General features: G+C 43.8%; 1 protein-coding gene across 2 annotated transcripts in view; it reads right to left on the bottom strand.

Annotated features, from left to right (window-relative positions):
- PHACTR1 (phosphatase and actin regulator 1) overlaps window positions 1–25,655 on the bottom strand; it is a 378,024-nt gene that overhangs the window by 297,369 nt on the left and 55,000 nt on the right. For both annotated transcript variants that reach the window (XM_088471646.1, XM_088471643.1), the window contains exon 3: window positions 22,382–22,528. In XM_088471646.1, the coding sequence (XP_088327772.1) occupies window positions 22,382–22,528 (147 nt within the window). The remainder of the gene's footprint in view (window positions 1–22,381; window positions 22,529–25,655) is intronic.

The following is a 25,655-nucleotide window of genomic DNA, read 5'->3' on the forward strand; positions in this document are numbered from 1 at the left end:
CTCTGTAATCCCGCTCTGCACGATGGGAGCGACATCATGACGTCTCTCCCATCACCCACTGCGGGAGCCGGAATGCGGAGCTTATGAGTGAGCTCCAGCCTAGCTCCCTCCATGGACGCAGCAGCCAATGAGAGTCTGTCTGACTCTCACTGGCTTCTATAGCAAACACACAGCCACCGCTGGCGGCAGTGTGTTTGTTACTGTGTAGTGCGAACTGCTCTCACTGCGGTCCGCACTACACTTAAATACTGTGGGGCCTGGGGGACACTGGCGGCGGGTGCAGCGGCCCTGTTGGATGCAGGCGGCTATGGGCCCCTGCACCACAGCGGGCCCCGATGTAAGGCACCGGCTGCACCGCCGCTAGTTCCACCACTGGCTCCACACTCACATTAGTGCAAACACTGTGTGACTCTTTCCTGGATAACAGCATGTAACAACAACCTGACTTAGAGAACAGAACACATACATTACACTAATGAGTAAGTAACTTGTTCCGGTGTATCCTTCCACCAGACAGCCCATAACAAATAGTGCCACAAACAGCACAACCCTCACTAACAGCAAGTACTAGAGCAGAATAGCAATGCAAGATACTGTCACATTCTTCTTGCAGCAGTGCCATCCTCATCACACCTAATGCCAGCCACATAAAAAAAGGTTTATAATCATCGCATAGCTTGTTATTTAACCTTTGTTTATAACATAAATGCAAAAAATGAACATGAAACATTGGTTTAAAGTTTAAACCCTAAGAATATTGATAGATATGACCATCAGTTTAAAATATAATCATGAGCTGATTGTATTAAAGACTCTGGACCTCATTCAGAGGTGGTCGAAGCGGCCGCACGTTCGTACGGGAAAAGGGGCCGGATATGCAAATGATTCCCTCGCAAGTTGCGTCCCTAAGTTTGGATCGGTAGCTGGCCGACCAAGGGGAGGAAGCGGTCAGTATTCAAAAAAAATACGCCCCCTTCTCGTACGCATTGCACGTCATCTCCGGGCATATAAGGATTAATCGAGACCATCGGGAACCATCGGAACTGTCGTAGAGCTTAAGGTTGACCATACCCTCTCTTAAGCTCATGTCAGTGTAAAAACCTCCCATGTCACATGTGCCATGACGCTACTTTGTTAATTATGCACTCCCATAAACCGTATGCACTCCCATAAAACGCTGTTCGCATAATTAGGCACGCCTGCGTTCAGATCTCCACTCCCCCGTTTTCAAGCACCTTCCCCTGTTACCACCCACAAACGCCTCAATATGTCACTCAAACTACTGACCTGGCTGTGTTCAAGGAGAGAGAAATTTCTGATCGTAGCGGCTAGTTTGCGCACGCGCATTGCGAACTTTACGCATGCGCAGTATAGCGAACATCGGTGGCGTACGAACGTGCGGCTGCTTCGACCGACTCTGAATGAGGTCCTCTATGTGGCTATCTATCATCAATCGGTTGTGATGTAATAATTGCACCCCAACTTAGAACGTGATAATGAAAATTGCTTTTGAGGTGGGAAATAAAAGGGACTGTGGCAGATACCAGAGATAACTGCTATGTGCCCTCCTTTTTACATCCAGGGGATACTGACCTTTTGTGTGGAACCCCCCAAAACAGCTATGTGACATAACAAAGACTGCAGTAGTGCTTAGGGAGGCTCTTCATGTACATGTATCACAAAGCCATAGAGATGGTGGAGATGAATGCAGTCAGCTGGGCACTGGGGTATGGATTAAGTGGGGAATTCATCTTTTTTCAACAGATCTCTGATTAGTTACACTAAAAACAGCTGGAGATATTCAAGTAAATTGAAAGTGCAACATAATGTTCTCATCTGTTTTACTAATAAATACCAGGTAGCACATTTTCTCAGTGCTACAGAGTACTTGTGCCAGAAGGCTGAGTGCTGCAAGCTGCTTCCACAGATAGCCTTTTATATATTGCAGACGCACCACCCTGCATAAACAGTGCTTTAAATTAATATACCGCATCATAGTGTTGTAGATCTACCATTCATTAAACATTGTAGTGTTTAATGTAGAATGATGTTAAAAGTCATACCACATAATGCAATAGAACCATTATCAAATACTAACATGTCTAAAAAGCTATTTGGAAATTAACTTACAAGAGCAATTATCTATTATACTTTACATGCACACTAAAACTATAATAGACATTACACGAATCTAGACTACATCCTTATTTGTGAAAATTATTGAATGTATCTGTGTAGGGATTGACAGTTTAATAATTGTGAAATTAATTTTTAAAAGCACAAACTTATTTTATGTTCCACTTGATTAAGCACTAAATAATTATCAGAACAGTACCAACAGCTCCAAATAAGCACAAAAAAAGTATATACTGTAAGAAGAAGCTGCACGCACCCAGGTGTGTCTGTGACCACACACCTAATTTATACAAAGGACGGAATCCAACTTGGAATCCCCCCTTCACTAGAATAAACTACCTGAGAAATTAGTGCTGTGCTAGTTAATAGGGACAATATATCAAACTTATTTTAACATACTTCACCATCATATATTTTAATGCCTGTTATATACTGCAATTTACATGCAAAGTCCTATGTAATAAACTGCTAAATTAAAATATACTGTATAGAAAACAGTTTGTATTAATTACAATGGCAAAATGAAATAAAAATGAATTATCTGTAACCTTTCCTAGATATGCTAAGTCACCAGCTGTAGCTTCGTATTAGACTTATTTTTAAATACAGTAAACACATTTTTTTTTAAATAAGACATTAACTGTTTTTTTTTCACAGATGCCAAAATGGAAAACATGTCAATTTTCGTATTTTTCAATACATAGTAGATTGATCTGAAAATTGGTACTTTTAATCTCCTCCGACTGCCGCTTACTGGCTTTCTGCTGATAGGATTTACCAAAATCCTAGATTTATTCATAAGAAATTACAATATGAAAAAAGAAAATACTTTAGCTTATAATCATTGAACATATTTACATTCCTCCTCCTGCAATTGGACATTAATTAGTTTTAGAGTAACGTTATTACTCTTGCCTATACAATCATCCGTAAACTATTTTTATTCTGCATACTGGAGTGTTTTATGATCAAATACCATACCAAATGCTCTGGTTTAGGCAAGACAGTCCGGCTTGTCCTGATTGAGATACGTACCTGCCAGGGCGGTAACTAGGGTGGTGCGACATGTGCCATGGGGCTCTGTTCGGGTCTGTACATTTTTTGTGTATAATCATTCTCACTTGCAGCCTTCTATTATCCCCAGCATGTCCTGGCCTCCCCTATCTCCTCTCTGGCCGACTCCCCCTACATCTGGCCAATTCCCCAAGCACCTTCAGTCACATCCTCTTTTATTTAACACACACAGTTATCTGTTCCACAGCCCTGAACACAGCCTCCGATTCCCAACCCAGGTGTAACCAGCACACCTCAAGTGTCCTTGCCGGTGAGTTCAGCTGCCGATGCAGGATACATACATGGACTTCCCTGCCGCTGATATTTGCTGCATATACACTACAAGCAGCACTCTTTCTATACCTTCAGTCGGTGATCTACACTGCCGGCTCCAGGCTTGTGCACTGCTGTCCTGCTTGTGCAGCTTCACCAGCACTCTCCTACCTCTAGAGCTGTTGAGTTATACTGCATAATTATTGTGTCTCATCACTGCGTCCATGATTCAACGGGATGAGTACCACTTCATCATCATACAGGACAAATCATATTTGTCACGCCCCTTCCCCGTCATGCCACGCCTCTTTTTCAGGTGTACGTCTTATGTCCCTATCTAATAAATGGGGGAGGGGGGTGCCAATGCTCTTTCTGGCACGGGGCACCATAAAGTCTAGTACCTGCTCACTGCATAACCATGGTCAGCGAGCACGCTCCGTAGGCATGTGTCTCTGGTGCTCGTGGCAATTAGAGGGTGTTTTTTGGGAAGTGGATTGGTTTTTAAAAAACACATCCCATTTTTATCCAAGGTGGAAAAAAAATAAATATTGGGAGGTATGAAATATCCTCACAGAAACACATCATTATCAAACTATAATTCATGAATGTTTTTAAGTTCTTAGAAGTTATGCTAGTAGTGGTGGTAGTGTGTGCAGTACAAGGGCTCCACTATATGTAATACATGGAAATAATAATAGTAAAGGTTTGCAGACTCCTGAAATGTATTTTAAATCTGGCCCTGATGAGATTAATTCAATTTAATATAATAACGAGTACTTTTCTCGTATTAAGGTGACTTGAAGGGGCATATTTAATTGCCCGCATACATTTTGCAGCAAAAATTTAAGCGAGCATCGCGACCATTTTGCAAATACTGAGCAAATTTTTTTTAAAGAGTGTGACAAAATGAATAAACTTGTGCAGGGACATGTGCAAGAATCAGGGGTGCGGGGACCAGAGGCAGCGATTGGAGGGGTGCAGCGTACGGAGGGGTGCCGTTACCAAGTGCAGAGATCGGAAGGGTGCGGGAACCCGGTGCAGAGAAATGTTCTATCATGTGTATATAAGGAGCACATTTTTTTGTTCCCAGATTCTCTTAAAAGTTCCCATTCATATAACATACCCCGTCCAGGTGTTTAAGCCCAGTCACCCTTTGAAATTACATCTGGTGAAACTTCTGTTGCTTAGTTACAACCAAAAATACCTTCAGTAATATGCCTGAATTGTGGGCCTGATTCAGAGCTGCTCGCAAGAAGCGAGCGCTCGCTCTGAATCAGGGCGGCCGCTTTTAAAAAAAAAAAAACGGCTTCCTGGCCGCTCGCTAAGCTGTGGGTGACCACCCACAGCTTTTGCGAGCAGCCAGGTGATGGTTGCGATGGTCGCGACCATCGGTCTTGCGACGAGACCCTTGTGGTAGGGTCTCATCTGCCGCAAGCCCCAGTGAGCTTCCGGCTCTATTAGAGCCGGAAGCTCACTACTGACATCACTGGTGATGTCAGTAGGGCCGCCCACAAACGGCAGGCGTTCCTTTGGCAGGCCTCCAGTTGTCCTGCCACCCCCCCACCCCGCCTACAAAACAGGGCGAGCTGTCGATCAACATCGATAGCCACCCCGTTTGTAGCGAGCCCCGGAGCGAGTGAATTTCTCACTCGCTACGGGGCTCAGGCACGCGCGGCGCGCGCAATGCACAACCATCGACCCGCTTGCGAGCGGGTCTAAATCAGGCCCTGTGTTCAAACTGCAGAAACACACTATTGCTGACATTTGACAGTTAAATATATTGTAAATAACTGACTTTTTGTTTCCTAGCAGCATCTGTAATCTTGGAAATATTCAGTGCCACCACTTCAGCAGATGTTGCTAAGTTAGTTCAGTGTCAAATGGCAGAAACAGTATATTTCTGAGCTTTAAATTTAATTTGGGACAAAAGTCTAATTTCAAATGTTAAGAGTTATTCCAGAACACTGTAGTACCCATAATACTTTTTATAATGAGGTGAAATACAGTAGTTTATGAGTGGCATTACCTTTTATCTCTGATTTAATGATCAGATTTGATCATTTATTTTATATTCCACTTATTTTCTAACTTGCCACAATAAAACAAAATAAATTTAGCAAATATACATATCATAGCATGTAGGTTAATCTAAATTAGTACAGTGTCATAGGTAATGTGTTGACCTAGCAGCTCACAACTAGCATTTTGGCTAATGATATGCAAATGAGCACACAATGTGATACAATATTAATGTGTATTCCCTATGTGAAAGCCTGCTTATGACTTCTACATACATTTACTGCTAGCATTACTATAGATAATAGTGTGTAGTGTGGCCTAATTGTACGCATAGTTAGCATTTCTTATGCAAACAATGCCATTATGTCTGGTAACAGATGTCTAGGCTGTAATAAAAAGTACATAGAGAACGTCATTATAAAATGTCTTTACATGAATCCTAGCTGAGTGGAAGCAACAAAGAAGAACAAGAAAAGATATACCTTTGTAAATAGGTTTATAGTTTACATTATGCACTTAGGCCCTGATTCAGAGCCGGTCGCTATTTGCGCTCGCTCGTCCAGAAAATAGGTGTGGCTATTCAAATGAACCGTTCGCTGTTTGCGGTCTGTTTACGCCTCTAGGTCTGAACGAGCGAACAAAACATGCGGTCGTTTTTTGGGAAACTACGCCCCCTGGCCGCTCGCATCCTACGTCATGTCCGCTATTTATTAGATTAATCGAGTACATCGACCAGGGTATGAGCTGCTCGCTATTCTTGTGGTTGGTTTTTGCTACCACAATTTTGCGAGCAGTTCTGGCTAAAAAAAACCCAGTGACGTGGTCAATGACGCTGCTGTTTTAAATATGCACACCCATAAAACGCCCGTTTTGACCTTTAAGCACGCCTGCGTTCTGATTTCCACTCCCCGTTTTCAAGCACCTTCCCCTGTTACCACCCACATACGCCTCATCCTGTCACTCAAATTAGCAGGCATTCGCTATTTTGCGAGCACATGAATTTCGGCCGCACTGACTGGTTCGCGCATGCGTATAACGATCCGTACGCATGCGCAGTTTGGCAAACATCGCTCGGAGCGAACGAGCTGCCGCTTACGAGTGGCTCTGAATGAGGGCCTTACTTAGGAAACACCGGCGGTTGGAATCCCGACAGCGGCATTCCGGCAGAGGATAAAATCCTGATAGTCAAAGGTAAGTATATACTAACCTATTTCTACCCCCTAACCCTAACCCTCCCTTAGGGGTGCCTAACCCTAACCTTCCCCCCAGTGCCTAACCCTAATCCCCCCTCTAAGTGCCTAAACCTAACCTAACCCCCCCTTCCCCACCGCCTAAACCTAAGTCCCCAGGGGGGGCGCCTAACCCTAAGTCCCCCCCGGGGGTGCCTAACGCTACCCCCCCTTCCCCTAGCCTAAACCTAACCTCCTGGGGGGGTGCCTAACCCTAAGTCCCCCCGGTAACCCTAAATCCAACCCTTCCCCCGCGGCTATCCACGCTCGGTGCCCGGCGTCCCTTCGATCGGGATACCGGGCGTCGGGCTCCCGGCGTATGTCTAATGACAGGCGTCGGCATATCGATGCCTGTCTTTAGACCCTTGCTGGGATATGACAGTCAGGAAGCCGGCTGTCGGGATTAGGTCCGCCGGCTTCCCGACTGCATACCGTAAATATTACATCCTCATTTATATTTGTTACCTACACTATAAAACAGGAACCTCATACAATGAAGTGCCTAAATCGCTTGCGTTGAGAACCCTGCCAAATCTATACAAAGCTTGTATGAACTTTGCGGACAGCTCTGGATCCAGATTTAATAATACCACAATTATAACACTCAATATTTCCCAAATGAACATACCAATCTAATTACACATTCACTTATAGAGTGATACAATCCAAAATATTGTTACTGATTTGAGGTTTGATTCTCTTGCAGCGGAGACAGCTTCCGGAAGTGTGAGACTTTTTTCCTGCTGCTCCAGTCTTCCAAGACTCTTCGCATGCGCAGCTTGAAGACAGGCTGTGAAGAGCCTCGGTAGACCAGAGCAGCAGGAGTAAAGTGTCCCATTAGAGCAGGGTGGGGAACCTCCGGCCCACGGGCCGTATACGGCCCGCAAGGTGAAATCATCCGGCCCGGCCGGCCGGCTGTCAGCGGCAGAAGCGGAATCAGCGTAGTGTAGCTGCTGTCAGCGGGGGCAGGTAGTGCAGCGGGAGAGCGGGGATGTCAGGATTGTCATCAGCGGCAGATAGCGCAGCGGGGGAGAGGGGATGTCAGGATTGTCATTGGCGGCTGGTAGCCAATGAGAGCCCTGACACACTCCTTCCCCCCACTGCGCTATCAGCGGCGGCAGGCAGCACAGCGGGGGGACGGTGTGTGTGTCAGGGCTGTCATCGGCTATCAGCGACGGGAGGTAGCGCAGCGGTGGAGGGTGTCAGGGCTGTCATCGGGCGGATTAGTGCAGGGGCTCTCTCCCTATCAGGGGCGGCAGGTAGCACAGGGGGGGATCAGGGTGTTAGGGCTGTCATTGAGTGGCATGCAGGGCTCTCTCCCCATCAGTGGCGACAGGCAGGCAGCGCACAAAGGGGGGGGGGGAATCAGGGCTGTCATATGGCTGCCATTGAGCTGGTTTGTGCAATGGCGTGCAGGGTCTCACCCTAACAGTGCGGGTAAGCAGGCAGTGGTGGCACAGCAGGGGGTGAGTACAGTCAGTGCTGTCATCAGGCTGGTTAGGACTGAGAGGACCCCAGGGCTGCCTTATCAATCTGCCTGTCACACATCCATAGGGACTGCCCCTCCAGACTCTGCCTGGCAACATACTAAAGAGAAGCAGTTACTTACAGCCATCGCATTAAGGGTGAGTTAATAACGTGTTTAAGTTAATAATTTTGTATGGCCCCCGAATGATTTTCTAAAAATCAAAACGGCCCTTGGCAGAAAAAAGGTTCCCCACCCCTGCATTAGAGAGAAGATGGAGGGCAGCATTACCAGAGGGACCGGACGGAGCGATGAGGATCCGCAGACAGCAAAAGACAATGAAACCTGATGATGCAATTCGGATACAACATGGAATGGCTGGCCATAAAGAAGGAAGCAGTAACAAGACTACTAGAACTTCTGAGATGACATTAGAGAAGGGAATGTAATTCTTTTAAATGGTAATAGAATCAGTTATCATCAGCAATGACAAACGGAATACTGGAACATAGCCACAAAGGTCATTGGGAATTGAACACTGTAGGAAATGAGCAAGGATCTGTAACACACACATAAAACTTTAAACCAAAGTGCCATTGCTACCAAACAATCTTCTAGGAAGACCTTGGCAGAACTATATAGTAGTAATAGACTACTATTTAAAGTTCACCGAAGTTGAATGACTGAAAGGAAACTAGGAGCTTGGTGATAATGTCTGTACTAAGTATGTGAATCCACAATTTCTCATTTCAGACTATGATCCACAATTCTGTTCAAAAAATGAGGAAACAGATGCCAGTGTCTTATGGTCAACAACAGAGCTGGCCCTAGGCATTTTAGGCAAATGCCTAGGGCATCTGCGGCTTCCTTAGGAGCATCCTTGCGGCTCTGCAGCTCAGCTGTGACAGCGCATACCAACTACCTGTTTGCAGAGCCGGCCCTAACAGCTGCAATGGCGCCATTGGCTTTCATCTACCTACCCGCTGCCCCCGTTGGTTACTGTGATCGGAGCTCAGCTCCCAGGAAAAGAGTGTGAGTTACTGTCTTTCTGGGGCCCATTTATCAAAGTGAATTTGAGGTAAATTTCCCGAAAACACATGTTTTCGGGGGTTTACCTCAAATACTTAGTATCCCCCGGATGTATGAAGGAGGGACCGCAGCAGCTATCTCTGATACCTGCTGCGATCCCTCCATTGCCGCCGGCAGCCGCATCCCCCATAGGTTTCTATTGGGATGCGATGCTGCAAAATGTGTCAATATCGGGAATGCTTCGCATTCCTGATATTGGCCCCAGCAGCTAACGCTATCTAAAGATAGCGTTGGCCGCTTTAGTCTATGTGGATTCACCGCATATCAGCACCGCATATCAGCACATCTGCCAGATCCCTCCGCCGGGAATGGGCGACGCTCATGTGCAGTCCGCGGGACTGCGCATGCGCAGAAGCCCCGACCGCCCTCCAGAGACATCGCAGGGACGGGCTAGTTTTGGAGCCCGTCTCCCTGCATGTCCCGGATAATACAATGCGATCAGGGGCGGTACTGCATGCCCTGATCGCATTGCAAAATGTGATCATTAATAAATGGGCCCGAGAGTCTCTTAACTAGGTTATCTGATAACCTGAAGCTGAGCTCTAAGCTGGGACAGGGGGCACTGGGGCCAGAGGGTTATACTGGAGCCTGGATCTGACTAGGGCAGCCTGTGACTTGGGTGCTGGCAAAGGGGTGGGGTGCTGGGTGTAGAGATAGGTTAGCCTGGCCAGGGGTGCTGAATGACTGAGGTGTGCTGTGCTGGGAAAGGGGTGAGTGCATAAATTAAAGAGGCAGGGGTGATGTGCTTTGCTCACTGTGCTGGGAAAGGGGTGCATAATTAAAGAGGCCATGGGTGCTCTACTGGATACATGGTGCTGAAAGTGATGGGAAACCTGTGCATAATTAATGAGTCCAGGAGTGCTGTGCTGAAAATGGGGTGCTGACTGTGCTGGGTAAGTGGTGCTGTGCTATGATCCGTGCTGTGCTGGGAAAGGGGTGCTGTACTGTGATCTGTGCAGTGCTGGGTGATGGGTGCTGTAATGGGTGATGTACTGTGATCTGTGCTGGGTGAGGGGTGATGTGCTGGGAGAGAGGTGCTCTGATTTGTGCTGGGAGATGGGTGCTGACCTGTGATAGGTGAGGGGTGTTGTGCAGTGAGGGGAGAGCACTACGCTAATTAGAGAAGATAGCTTGAGGCTTGTAATGGCGGTTGGCCGAAAGGAACCTGACACAGAGAGGAACATCATGAACCTGAAAAGGAGTGCCCTGGAGGAGACAGAAGAAGCATAAAGTTGAAAAAAAAGGTAAGTGTTTTATCATAAATATTTGTATACAAGAAAACAGATGCTGGGCTGGGTCTGGAGAGACATAAGGGGGGCATGAGGCTGAATGGGATGGGAGCACAGCACAATGAGGGAAGGGGAGCACAGCGTAGCAAGACCACACCCCCTTCTGTGAGGCCACACCCCTTTTCAAAATCCCATACGTGGGACAGGGGACGGGGCGGGGGGTTCACCAGCAAACATCTTGCCATGGGTAAGTCAGGCTCTGGTCCTTATAGTATCCATTCCATACTGATTCAGTACGGATCGCAACTGCGATCACGGCTGCAATTACGCACGCAGTCTCACTGCAATGATATGCTAATTCAGTTTGATCGCTATGCTGTCACAGCACAACATAAGGATGCACACCTTACCTTACACATATCCGTAATACTTAGCAAGACTGCGAAACCATTGGTAACATGGAGTACCGTCGCAGCCTCACGCACACTTGCATAAGCTCTGACCTTACTCAGGAATTGCTAACCTTCCGGTATGCCACCCCCCTCCCCTCCTGTCACCACCCCCGAACGGTACTTCCTGCCAATCACTCTGCGATGGGTCTGCGTAGCTACTGCGATCGCAGTCCTGATCGCAGTGGAGTGTTCATGCAACAATCGTCCATCTGTGTGCATAATAGCAACTGCAGTCCTTGCTGAAATAGGCCCTATAATTGCAATTGGTGCTGTTTTCTAAGAAATATATTTTATATTAATCAGGCTATTGAAACTCCACCTTTGACCAGTCACCCACAACTATCTTACTCATTATCCTTATTTCTATAATACATGCCTTATCTTAAAATAATGGTTGAAAATGAATAGCGTGTGTTCTAACACTTATAGAAATGTAGCCATTTATTTCCAAGTTGTCGACTGTCCAGAGATCACTAGAGATAAGTGACCAATGTAATTCCCTGGCCTCAGCCTTACAGAGCCACGCTGAACAGATGGACATTTAATTTATATATATATTTATATATAGACTTTATAAAGCTTAGCAGTGAAAGCCACTCAGCTTTTCTAAATCCAATCAGCAGGGCTAATAATGCTTACGAAGTTTAAATAATATTTTACCTTACTAAGGTCTATGGCAGTTATTTGGTGTTCTTGAACTATAACAGTAAGTACAGTATGTAGTATAATGTAGTTACTGTATAACTGAAAATGTATTTTTACCTGTGAAAAGGTCCATTACATCCATAAGGATAACACTAGTGAAGCAGTAACTTTTTCTTAAATGACACAATCTAATATAATACTGAATCATTGAACGAAAAATAAAATGTCTGAATGTATTCTCTCCCATTCTGTACTCGCAATTGTGTATTGCTCCATTTTTAATATTCTTGCATGCACCATTTACTACAGTAGACGGCACAAACACATCACAAAATGTTTCATTATCACAAAAAAAACAACCAGCATGAACAAAGATTTTTAGTTTCTGTTGACCTGGGACTGATTCGCACTAGTTGTGCAGTAGAAGTGGAATGTCCTTCTTTACTTCAAGTGGTAATCTCTGTTTGCTTTAACAGAATGCATGTCCTACAGTATACTGTCTAAAGTCTTGTACACACTTGTAAATTTATCGCTCTTTCGAATGACAAGTTGTATATTGGTAGTGCATTGGCGAGTGTGTACAGGCCCGGCGTCAGGGGGGTACAACGGGTACCCCCGTCCCCGGCCCTGAGGTGCAAAGGGGCCCTGAGTTTCAGGGGCACAAAATTGAGTCGTCGCGCCTACTATTTATAAACTGAGTACATCGGGCTGGGCTGGCAGCACATCTGGCGCAAGTATGCAAAAAAAAAAGAAAAGAAAATAATTAAGCCCCCACCAACACCCCCTGGGTATTCACCTCACTTAGTACAGTCCGTTATGGTATAGTGAGCATACCAATGACGTCATAACGTGCAACATCATTAGGCATAATGCTGCACCGGCTGCTGGCCCCTCACCTCTTCCGCGGCCCTTCACTGCAGCCGATCATTACGTAATTGCCACCGGCCGGGAACAATGACAGTACAGCACTGTCAACCTCAAGCTGCAGGCCTGCAGCACCAATTCTCCCTCTACAGATTTTATTTTATTCATGTATTGGTAAATTCGGGGGTAGGAGGGGGGTGGGCATTGGTATTACTGTACCAGGCCCCAATATTTTTGTTGCCAGCCCTGGGTGTGTACACCAGATATGTCTGTCTACGACGTCATTCACAGACATATCTGGTCATCCCTGCAGCACAGCCTTTGTCAATATATCATGCAGATATATCAGTGCATCTGCCTGTATGTACAGGCGACCCATTGGCCACCCGTACATTGGCAGCAGGAATTGTCAACAATGATGTCACTTCCGGTTCCTGTGGCCAGGTATATCGGGCGGCGAATTGGTAAATCTATATGCACCAATCTTTTCTGCAGATAACTTACCAAATTGGTGGATCAGTTGGCCCATCAGACGGCCGGGCCAATCCATTGATCAGGTGTGTACCCAGCATAATATATTTAGAGTAGTAGATCTGTTGGTGGAGACACCAGTTAGAAGAGCTCTAGATGTGGATAAATGTGGATGAACAAGCAGCAAACCCAAAGGTAGAAGATTTTATAGTACATTCGTTTTAACGGGATGCAGTCAGGAAACCGACGGTCGACATGCCGACTGCCGGCTTCCTGACTGTCAAATCCCGGCAAGGTACTAATGACAGGCGTTGAAATCCCTACGCCTGTCATTAGACCTACGCCGGGAGCCCGATGCCTGGCATACCGAACGAAGGTATGCCGGGCACTGGGTGCGGACAGCCGCTGTTAGGTGTTAGGGCTCCCGGGGGGACTTAGGGTTAGGCACCACCCCGGAAGGGTTAGGTTTAGGCTAGGGGAAGGGGGGGTTATCTATAGGCACCCCGGGGGGAGTTTAGGGTTAGGCACCTCCCGGGAGAGGTTTAGGCAGCGGGGAAGGAGGGGGTTAGGGTTAGGCACCCCTAAGTGAGGGTTAGGGTTGGGGGGGTAGGATTAGAGGTACTACCCAAATACATTGTCGGGATCTTCACCCCTGCAGGGCTTCCACTGTCCAGAATTTGCGGCCGGCAGTATTACATACTACACCCGTTTTAACACATTCTGACCAATGTTGCAATAATAGAGCTTCTATATTTAGTGCAATGTCAGGCAATTGAAACTATTTTATGTGGAACCCATAATATATATGAAAATGGTACTGTTTTCTCTTCTTATCTGTATGTTTTTAGATTACATTACTTTATAATGCTCCATCAGAAATGCACATTTATAATTTTAGTCACAGATGATCCTAGAACCAGCTGCCAGCTAACAACAGATAAAGCATAGCAGAAAACTGATAGAGCACTCATTTAAAAAAGTAATCAAAAGTGTGCTTAGATCTGCAAAAAGACCAGAATATTGTCACATTTGCTTTAACTCCTAAATCCATAACATTTTTGCCATTATCATTTCAACCTCTGGAAATGCTGACACTCAATCTCAAATGAATGGAGAAAAATGCATATACTCGCCCATATGCAGAGTTTCACGCATTTACGTGATCACACTGCCCCTATCCATACGCTTGGTTATATACTTGTCATTATTATCAGAGTGCATTTGCCCCAGCTCTATCTTTGGTGTCATTTGATAAAGATAAGTCTTTGTCTGCACGAATCTCTACATAACCCGCATTTCGCCCGACATGCCTCTGCTAAACTTTGCCTATGTGCAAATGGCCCATTACCACCCAATTACAGCCCTTCAGTGGACTTGAGACTGAGTTGAGTACGACTATGGGCCATATTCAATTTGAGACGAGAAGTCCGTTTCCGCGTGTTTTTGGCGTAAACTTTTCGCCGATGACGTCATTTTCGCCTGTTTGACTTTTACCCCGTATTCAACTTGAAAGACTTTCCGCCTAGGCGGAGAGTCAATGCAATGTAATAGGCGAAAAAGTATCGCCTATGAATGGGAGGCGGAAAAAAGTGCAGAATTGGGGTTTTGGGGAGCAACGTTGCGGGAACCCCTGTGCAGCCTTCAGACAGTCCCCCAAAGGTAATCTGTGTCCAAAAATTTTTTAAAAATACTTAAGGACACCCCAAAAAATTACTTTGAAGAAGGAACAAAAAAAAAATGTTGGGGTACAAACTTAAAAACTAGCGAACTTGACTCTGGGGGAGTCCCCAAGTATGCCCCAAGTGTTTTTTTGATTGCAGGTGTTTGCGGCAGGTGGATTTCTCACGATTTTTCAACTTCACTTTAGCAACTTTTAAATATGCTGACCCCCATTTTCAAGTACCCCAAATTTGTTGGGATATGTTATTTTCTGGAAAAAATACTCCAGAATACTATTCTGCACCACGTATAGAAAAATGCTATTTAACAGCTATTGAGCCCGTTTAAAATCACCAAATACCTTCAGGAAGCCAAATCGGGGGGGCAATATAGCTAACCCCCATGTCAGAGCATCTTTTGCGGGGTATCATGCTGATTTCCCTAAAAATGACAGTACTTTCCGCCTGTTTCAGTTTCGCCAGGTCCCGTTTTCACGTACTTCCATATTGAATACGCAGTAAATCAGGGACGGCCGCGATACTTTTGCAGAACAGGCAAAGTAGGTGGAAAGTCCGGGCCGTGAAAAAGTATCATATTGAAAGTGGCTCTATGAATGAATCTCTTCTAGAAGTGTGCACTTGGCTCCAAATTATGCGCTGTGCGATAACCTGCAAGATCCATCCACAAGACGTACTTAAGCTCAACTCTACAAATGTACTACGTGAAATCAGAGAGCAGAGAAATACAATACTTTGAACATGAATTAGTTTCAAACGATAACAAACCATTGTACAAGTTATTTTCAGCGAGCTGGAATGTTTTCTATTTGCTGTTAATGACAGCATCATGGTACATAGCAAAGGAAGCATAAGTATTAAAAATGGATGGTAAATATTAATTATGACATTTATCTTCTTTTTATTTAAACTTGAATCCAAATAGTACATTTTAAAAGCATAATATCAATATTCAAGTGTTTCTGTTGCCTTTGTTGCTTTTTTTACTGGTGACAAATTTAATTGTGAAATAGGGAAAATAATGTTTATATTTAGTAAGAGAAATCTGCCACAAGACAGCCTAATCCTGCATCAGATGTCCTTCTTAGTTCATGTTCATTAATATAAATGTTGTTGCGTTTTGTTGGTTTACAAAAACATTAGTTGCATTTCACACTTGGAAGCTCAGATCCTGTTTTTAAATAAGATGGCAACTATAAAATGTCTAACTATATATGCGGGTGAAAAAGAAAATTGGATGTACACCCTTTAAATTAAGGGGGGAGGCTGTACTTATATAGTTGTAAAATACATGCCAGATTTAGAGATGGACATTATTGCACAGCTGCACAGAAGCGGCTGTACAGTAGTGTCTAACAAAATGTAGATGCAGTAGGAGGTGTCTGTAGGAAATAGACACCTTCTTGCTGCATCAGAGATTCCTGAGTGCAATGCCCATAATTGCTGCCTCGGATCACCATCACAACCATCGTGACCATCGGTTGCGATGGTTGTCTCTTTGGCAAGGCTGCGTAAGCTAAAACTTGCCTCGCAGACCCTAATCTTGTCCCTCATGTAAAACAGGGATGGCACGCCCCCGTTTAAAGGAACAGTGACCAGCAATGCCCCCACTCCAACCCCAAACGATGCTGGGAGACACTGCGAGCATACTCGCAGATGGAGGGCTGCATATGCGCAGTCCCCCAACAATCGGATATGTGCACTAACCATCGGGTTAGCGTATGTCTCTGAATCAGGCCCAGAGTTCATATGTCACATCCTGTATACAATATGTTATATTACCTACTGCAATTATTAGGAGATTATACAGTAAGTCACCAAAGAGTTCCACTGGATCTCTGATGTGACTTCTAATATCCATTATAAATTATAGTAAGTTGGTGTTTTATTCCTTATAATAGACAAGGGGGTAGATGTACTAAGCATTGGAGAGTGATAAAGTAGAGAGAGGTAAAGAACCAACCAATCAGCTCCTAACTGTCATTTTTCAAACACAGCCTGTAAAGTGACAGTTAGGAGCTGATTGGTTGGTACTTTATCTCTCTCCACTTTATCTCTCTCCAAGGGGTATATTTATTAAACGTCGATTTTAATCTATTCAAAATCAATCAAAACACATAGGCAAACACAGGGGGGGGGTTTCCATCTGCCTGGAAACCCCCCTCCTCAGCACATACCATGACCATAATAGAAATAGTAAAATAATAGAATTTTACTAGTGCTGCATGTTCTTCTCAGTATCGCAAATGAAATAATTAGCACCACCTGTGGATCTTTTAACATGTATCAGCCAGTAATAAATAACCTGTGCACCAACTAGGAGATGTGGAAAACATGCACTGTTAGGGTTGCACTGCTTCTATAGCATATATGTACATATATGTACATATATGTCCAGGGCAGTGCTAGGTTCTTCTGCTGCTCCTCCAGGATCCTGGACTTGCTTCAATGCTCTGGAATGGTTCTCACATCTAAAATAAAAACATTCAGCTCAGGCAGGATGGCCCTACAGCCGCATCAAATGACTTACTATGATCCTGTATATGCTGGAATTATGATACACAATACACATTGTATGACGCATATTAAAGCTGGATAAGTACTAATTCTGTCCTCTTCATGGACTGGCCACACTCGCTCTAAAATCAAGCATTTAGAAACCCCCCTCTAGAAATCCTGCGTTTGCCACTGAAACTGATCAACATTGATGTTATGTTTCTGAGGCTAAATCACACATTTACTTAGTTGGTGTTTTATTCCTTATAATACACAAGAGGGTAGATGTACTAAGCCATGGAGAGTGATAAACTGGAGAGAGATAAAGAACCAACCAATCAGCTCCTAACTGTCGTTCTTCAAACACAGCTTGTAACATCACAGTTAGGAACTGATTGGTTGGTACTTTATCTCTCTCCACTTTACATCTCTCCAAGGGTATATTTATTAAAGGTGGATTTTAATCTATTTGCTCTATTAGAGCATCACTTACCTGGTGGAGCAGGAGCACGCATAGACAGGGTGGCTTGGTTAATTTCTATGGAAACTACACCAAGATTGTCCCTCCTGCCAATCAAAGTGGTTTGTCCCTCCTCTAGTTTCCTGTCAGCCTTGGCATAATAAACATGGTTCCTGACAGTGATTGCAAAGACATTGCACTTATGCACTCATTCACTAGCAGGGAAGAAGTGATTAAAGTAGGATACTGGCTGCCAGTGGAAGGGGTGTGACTTAGTATCAGCTATAAATAGTACTGGTCCATTGCAAAGATGTGTGAGGATTGAATGTGCCCCATCAGTGTGTGTAGAGCTGATTATTTGACACCTTTCTGTCCTGTGTGACCGGCCCAGTTGGCTAACATTTACATACATGGGGTCTGATTCAGAGCCGCTCGTAAGCGGCCGCTCGTTCGCTCCGAGCGATGTTTGCCCAAGTGCGCATGCGTACGGATCGTTATACGCATGCGCGAACCTGTCAGTGCGGCCGAAATTCATGTGCTCGCAAAATAGCGAATGCCTGATAATTTGAGTGACAGAAAGGCGTATGTGGGTGGTAACGGGGGAAGGTGCTTGAAAACGGGGAGTGGAGATCCGAACGCAGGCGTGCTTAAAGGTCAAAACGGGCGTTTTATGGATGTGCATAATTAAAACAGCAGCGTCATTGACCACGTCACTGGGTTATTTTATAGCCAGAACTGCTCGCAAAATTGTGGTAGGAAAAACCAACCCCAAGATTAGCGAGCAGTTCATACCCTGGTCGATGTACTCGATTAATCTAATAAACAGCGGACATGACGTAGGATGCGAGCGGCCAGGGGGCGTATATTTTCAAAAAACGACCGCAAGTTTGGTTCGCTCGTTCAGACCTAGAGGCGTGAACAGACCGCAAAGAGCGAACGGTTGATTTGAATAGCCACCCCTATTTTGTGGACGAGCGAGCGCTAATTGCGTCCGGCTCTGAATCAGGCCCATGATCCTCACTCTCACCCAATGGTGGAGGAAATATGAATATCTCGGCTGAGCATAGTCTAGATATTTGTTTTCTTCTTAGTGTAAGTTTGCTATATACATATACACAGGCCATATGCAGATGGAATTGGCACATCAAAGTTCAGCTCAGCTCATCTAGCAATATGAACAATTGTTCCCTAACTTATTCTTCAATTGGCAATGTGGGACATGTGGGAACTGCACTAGATAGCTATAAATTAAGAAAACCTGAGAGCAAAGATGAACAGCACATTAAGCCAGACAGGTCAAATTGGGGTTTCGATGGCTGTTTGTATGCCCTCTAATGCATTGTCTGCAGATCTCATCAGTTATTACTATTTACAATATAAATGTGCCCTCCAAACTATTTTACATCACTCTGCTTTGGGAAATCAATATTTAGCAGTTGGGTTGACAGATGTAATGTTTCCTTGTTTGAAACATTTTAAATATAGCATATTGCAAGCTATGAATGCAGTTGAAAAAAAAATAAAATAGAATGCAACATACAATTAAGTCATCCTAGTGGTAGCTTATAAATTGAATCAGGTTGGGTACAGGATCCCGGAGGTTAGAATCCTGACGGTCACAATACCTGCTCCAGTATCTTGACGGTCAAAATCTTGACGTATGTTAGTAAGTGTTCTAACTCTTACTTTAACCGTCACCCTAACACTAAATGTTCCCTTTAGCGCCTAACCCTAACCGTCCCTTCCCGCAGCCTAATCCCATCTGTCCCATCTCACAGCCTAGCCCTAACCCTCCCCCTAGTGCCTAACCATAACCCTAATACTCACCATCGGGATTCTGAACGTTGAGATTCCGGAGTTGGTAATCTGATGACCGTCGGGATTCTGTAGGCAGTATTCTGATTGTGGGGACCCTAACCACCAGAATTCTGACTACATCCCAACTGAATGTTTTGTTTTCAGCTGCACATATTTGGCCTTTACTAAACCTAATGCAGTTGTCATTGAGTATTAGCGGTTTCTTTACCAAGGGGAATTTGCAAGAAATCCCAGCAAGACAAAAATTATCTCTAAGATTTAAGAAGGGAGAAGCGTAGATGATATCTCTGATATCTGCTAAGGTCACTCCATTTTCATTTCCAAAAACAGCCCTAATAGATTTTACATGGGGCTTTTTAAACTGTCACATTTTCCAAGCTACAGATGGCGATAGCTCATAGCAGCCTCTGGGCTACAGTATAGTGTTTTTTTCTGGAGAAGATCCTTCGTTTCCCTTCTTGCCAGCCCATGTTGGTGCATGTGCAACCCAGTAGCTGCACATGCCCATTCGGCTCTCTGCGTCCATACCAGAAACAAAATAATAGCAGTAGCTATCACTTTGCTTCCAACTCTACGCCAGGGCAGGGATTACTCCGGAGCTCAGTCCCGTCACCTAAATAATGCTTTATTCTGGTGGTAATTTGCACTATCACATTGTGATTATGGGGAATATTTTCACACTACAACTGCATTTTAAATGTGGATTTTGGTAAATATGCTGGTAAGTATGGGGGTCAACAATCACATGTTCTGTGCACTAATGTGGGCTGGATCACCATCATGTGGTTTATTATTATTATACAGGTTACTTTATACTGCATTCCCAGAAATATGGGTTATTTACTACAGATTATTGCTGTTATAAATCTGCTACAATATACTGCATCAGTATTTACCATATATATTTATAAAGGGGCCCAGATGAAGCACTGTAGTATCCATAGTTGGCCAAGCCTCTGTGGTGGCTGGTAATACCAGGTAAGCATGGGCCGCTACCCCTACATTCCCCTGGTGGGCCCTCCATGCTCCAGTCCAACACTGGTATTACATACAGTATGGCATAATGTACTCCCTACAGTAACTTATGTGAATATTAGACGTTCAGAGGATTCTTTAACAATGTTAAAGCAATATAAATGCATGAGATTGTAGGTCAAATGCTTTTATACAGGTTAAAGAAATTTGAGGTGATTTCTAATATTCATAATAATTCACAATAGGCTATGGACTATTTCTAATAACACTCATTTTTGTAATGATCATGGAAGAGTTGACAACAAAACTGACCTTATATGCTATTACAGTATGTGAAAACTGAAGTGTTCTACAGATAAAATTTACAAGAGTTTTTATATGTATTAACATAACTTCTGTACTATAATATAGTAGGCTGAAATATAGCAACGTAAAACAATTCTCAAATTTAAGATTTCATTTAATATGTCTACTTTAATTACCACGACAAGTAATGTGCACACTGGTGATGTGTGTATATGTTACCAAATGACATATTGCAGCATAAAACATAGTAATCAACACATCATTTAGAAGTCAGGCAAATAAAACAGCTATAACTGAATAACATAATAGGGAAACACTTTTTTACACAGCTTAATGAGTACACTTCTTATCCAGCATTGGGTCTTAACTATTTAAAAGCAGCGTCACTCTCTGTAGTATAATCGCATGTACTGTATGAACAATATAACATACACATGCGAAACTCCAGGTTTGATTGACTGTTGTTTGAGCAATTGTGTCCTAGCCACAGCACTCCAATCACCATGGCAACACATCCTTTCATTCAATCCAGCAAATTTAAAAATAGTTTTATGATAAAAATTAACCTTTTACGTAGCTTATTTCTGCATTCTGCTCTCACAACAATACATATGTACCTTTATAAGAAAATAACCATTATTTTAAAAAAACAAAAAACATTAACACACATTTTCAGATATTCTAAAAGAAACAAAAACATATGTAAGCACTGGTTAATATGCTGGATACTCTCTTGAGTAATAATGTCCATGCTTTTTTATCTTGCTTCTTATATCTTCTGTATGTGCATTTAGTTTACAAGCAAGTGATAGGAAATATTAAGTATAAATTACACCTTGATATATAATAGAAGTAATAAAAAGCATATAGCATATGGAAGTAATTTTTGTTTTATAACAAAACTGTGCTAATTGAAATAGGGGAGAGAAAGAGAAGATATGATATACTGTAAGCAAGGAATTGTTGAATTGGATAGTAGTAAGCTGCGTTAGATATGATTATACAAAGTGTCTTCCTAACAATAACTACTGTACTTCCATCAAAAAGGAAGTACTAATATAAGCCATGATAATGTCTAAATAAACCCACACAACAGAAACAGGGATTTAGCTGTCACTGATATGAACGTATTCTGTGTTCAGCGCCAGCAGCTGATCTATTGGTTTAACAATGACATACAGTAAGTAATATAATGACACATCACAGACTATGTTTTAACACTTCATTTACATTCTCAAAGCACTTCCGTTAAGCACCTACTGAAATCATAGCAGTGCCCGTTCATGACATATCACAAAGCATTCTCAAATAACCCTTTCCTGGTGTTCTACATATATTATTCCAGCTAATGCCTTATTGCATTAATACATGTAGCTCAGTATTGTAAGACATGTGACCTGCAGCCTGGGGGATTATTCTGGCCTCTTACTGACTATAAATATAGAGAATCATATTAACAGATACTAATTGTAGGCAGGACAAGTTTGTTTCTTTGAATGTAAAGAAAATCTCTGGAAAGAAAACGCTTTTCCGTATAGATTATTTACATGCCAGTAGACACATGTCATTGGAAACCTTAAGGCGGCTTTGGGACATTTCACAAATTTGGTTCCAAGAGGTGACACAAAGAAGCATTAGAACAGTGTGTGAGAGGGTACAGTATAGCATGTCAGCACTGGCTGAGTGGACAGCTCCAAAGAGGCATGGGTGGAAGACTCTGCTTACCTGTCTGCAGGTTCAGAGATATCCTTGCCTCTGCCAGATAAGGGGTGTCACTTTTTGACCGAACTCTCCTGATGGGTCGCCGATCAGTCTCCTCCTCTGAAGATGCCGCCATTAAGGGGTGAGCAGTGAACAGGGTTGCCCGGCGAGCTAATACAGAGGGTAAATCAAAACCAAAAAAGGGGGACGGAATAGAAGAAGGAAGAAGGTGCCAAAGAGGAGGGGGGAGATGGAGGGAGTAGTGAGAGTGCCAAAGACAAACACATAGGAAGGGAAAGAGAGAACTCCGGGGGGAGGGGAGAAGGAAAAAGGCAGAAAGAGAAAGGAGAAAGGGAGGAGGGAAAAAAAGAAAATACGTTAAGGATTCAAATGTAGATGGGAACAGGAGGAGAGAGCAGCAGTGAGCAGGAGGTGAGGCAATCCCTCCCCCACCTCAGCTGCAGCAGCAGACACACTTGTCAACGTTCACAGAAACATAGAGACAATTACATCTACTGAAAGGCAAGGGACATCCCCTTATTGTGTGCTGGTAATGTGCAAGTGTGTGAATGGTTACTGATTAACCACTTAAGCTGCATGGCAGAAAAGGGTTAATGCAGAAACCCTGTTACATGACAAAGCTGATCGACTGAGCTGGGGTGATCTACCACACAGATATACTGCATGAATGGACAGATTCTAACAGCAAGGGATGCTACTGGACATATTAAATGTACTCCAGTTCAACGAGTACACAACAGTGGCAATGTAAAAATAATATTTTTATATACTCTAGTTCAATGACTATACATTGGAAGCAATGTAAAAATAATACTTTCATATGCAGATTTTTATTTAGTTAAAATACTTGCTAATTCTTATGCTAATTATAGCTATTTTCAAAGCAATATAACTAATATTTTGTGGCAGATATTTAGATTCATGTGCATAAGATTTCATAAGTGATATTATGTATGGTACATAATCAATCAGATATTGAGATCAATAGCACATGTAATGCACATGTAGTTTGTCTGCCATTATATTACTGCCCTTATTGACAGTATAGAGGCTGATGTACAATTCGGTGGCGTTCACTGCAAGCTGTCTACCAAAGGAAGAAGTATCAGAAATGAAAAGTACCATTAAAAGATAGAATTTCTGAAAGAAGAAAATAAAAACCTCTCTGTCTCTATTGTCATATTATGAACAAAGTATTATACATTTTGAGCAATAATGTACCCATTGTACAAATGAAAATAAAATAGTAAAAACATAAATAAAATGGTAAATATTAAATACAATTTAAAAAGTAACCTATTCACCTTCTCTTCCAGCCCAACCAACTGTACTAACGTAACTTGCATGGGACAGATGCATTTTTCATGGGTGTTATAGACTCATATAATAATGCATAAATGTCACGCAGAATGAACGTTAACCCAAACCCATTTCCACCTCCAACCTACACATTTGTGCACACAGACCTTGGCCCTCATTCAGAGCCGCACGTTAACAACAGTACCCTCGTTGCGTTCCGATGTTGACTAACCGCGCATGCGTCGGTGTTACACTGCGCATGTGCGTACGGCAGATTGCGAGCTTTTTTTCTCTCGTTCCTAAAATAGCGTACAGGAAGTGACATGTCAAATGTGATTGACAGAACAGGGCGTTTTTGGGTGTTGACGGGGGTGGAGATGAAAAAACGCAGGCGTGGCGAGGCGTTTTTGGGGCGTACATACATTAGCAGATGCGAACGTCAAATGTGTTCGGACCGTCTCATACGTCACTGAAACATCCGCTTTCCCTTCAAAATGCTCGCACAGCTTAGGGTCAGGATTACTCGACCACATTGGCGATGGCCTTCTCCTCCGTCCCGGGACTCCACGATGGTGCAGCGATTAATCGCGGCTGGTCAGTAAAGTAATTAGTGTTGGATTGAAATCCGGCTTGGTATGTGTTTGGAAAGCAGTTTATTGGGATAGCACAAAAGCGTACGCAGGTGGAAATCAGAGCTGCTAATGTCATGATTACACAATCAATTAGCGTACATTTTTGGGGTTTTATTTTGGCCACAATTTGGTGGTTATGGCCTATTGTAACAATAATGTCATCATCTTTTAATTAGCTCCCCTTTTTTTTGGTTTACTGTGGAATTTGCATCGCTATGTGATTTTTTAAACGTTCCTTAAAGAGGCCTTTTTTTTTTTTTTAAAGAGGGTCAGTTTTTGCGTTTAAGGCCAGGATTAAATGTAACCCATTTGTACAATAATGTCACAATACAATGTCAGTGTTTTGTTTTTAATTTATTGTTTACACACAAACAAATTGGCCTAATATTGTATTGCCTTTTTTTGTGGCCAAGATATTTGATCCAAAAAAAAATATAACATAACTACTAACATAAGCGTAAATACAAAATTTAAAAACATTTCACAAGAAAGGAGAGGGAAGTTTTGACCAGAAAGGAATATGAGCCAAGCACAGAAGGAGTGTGGGAAAAGTCGCCATTGCTGTCACCGTTTTCTCGCCCGTTTGGCTGGGTGAGGGTGGGCGCCAGACCGGGTCCGGGATGCCATCGGGCTGGCCTGTCCAGAGGCAGATGTTGTTGCCTCTGGACTAGGCACAGGGCTAGGCACATTTGGAGGATTGGCTGATGTTGTGCCAGAGGTGGAGGATCCGGATGTTCCGGCAGGAAGGGAGGTCGGCTCCACCATGTGCTGGCGAACGAGCTGCTCCAGGGCATCGGCGATGCGGATGTTGGCCCTGGTATTTTCCGCCAGGGCCTGACCAATGGTCACGTTGGCCGCAGCATTTTGCTCCAGGGCCTCAGCCACCCGTATCAGACTGGCGTCCATCCTCTGCAGAATCTCCGTATGGCAATCCGATTTAAAATTGAGTTCTGTGAGGAGGCCCACTGCCTGCGAGGGGGCACGCCCTGGACTGGCTTCTGCAGGGTCCTCAGCCGGATGTACTGGTTCCTCCCCTGCAGAGCCAGCAGAAATTCTGCGCCCAAGGCTCCCCTCTGGAGCAGACTCATCCGCCTCTGTCTCTGTTAGGAAATTGGAGAAAAGACTCACATTAGAATCTACATATTGGCACAATAGCATTTCTGAGTTGGTGACATCACAAGACTTACCTTGGCCAACATGAGGAGCCGCAAAGTCTGGCATGTCCGTATCCATGTTGGACACGCCAAACACCTCCACAGCCTGCACACACCCCTGTGCCATCTCTTCTAAGTCTGTCAACTCCAATGACACAGGGGTGGGACCCCCACCTGTCCCCCTTGCATGCC

This window comes from Taudactylus pleione, unplaced genomic scaffold (genome assembly GCF_031769625.1).
Source record: "Taudactylus pleione unplaced genomic scaffold, aTauple2 ptg000116l, whole genome shotgun sequence".
Taxonomy (NCBI): domain Eukaryota; kingdom Metazoa; phylum Chordata; class Amphibia; order Anura; family Myobatrachidae; genus Taudactylus; species Taudactylus pleione.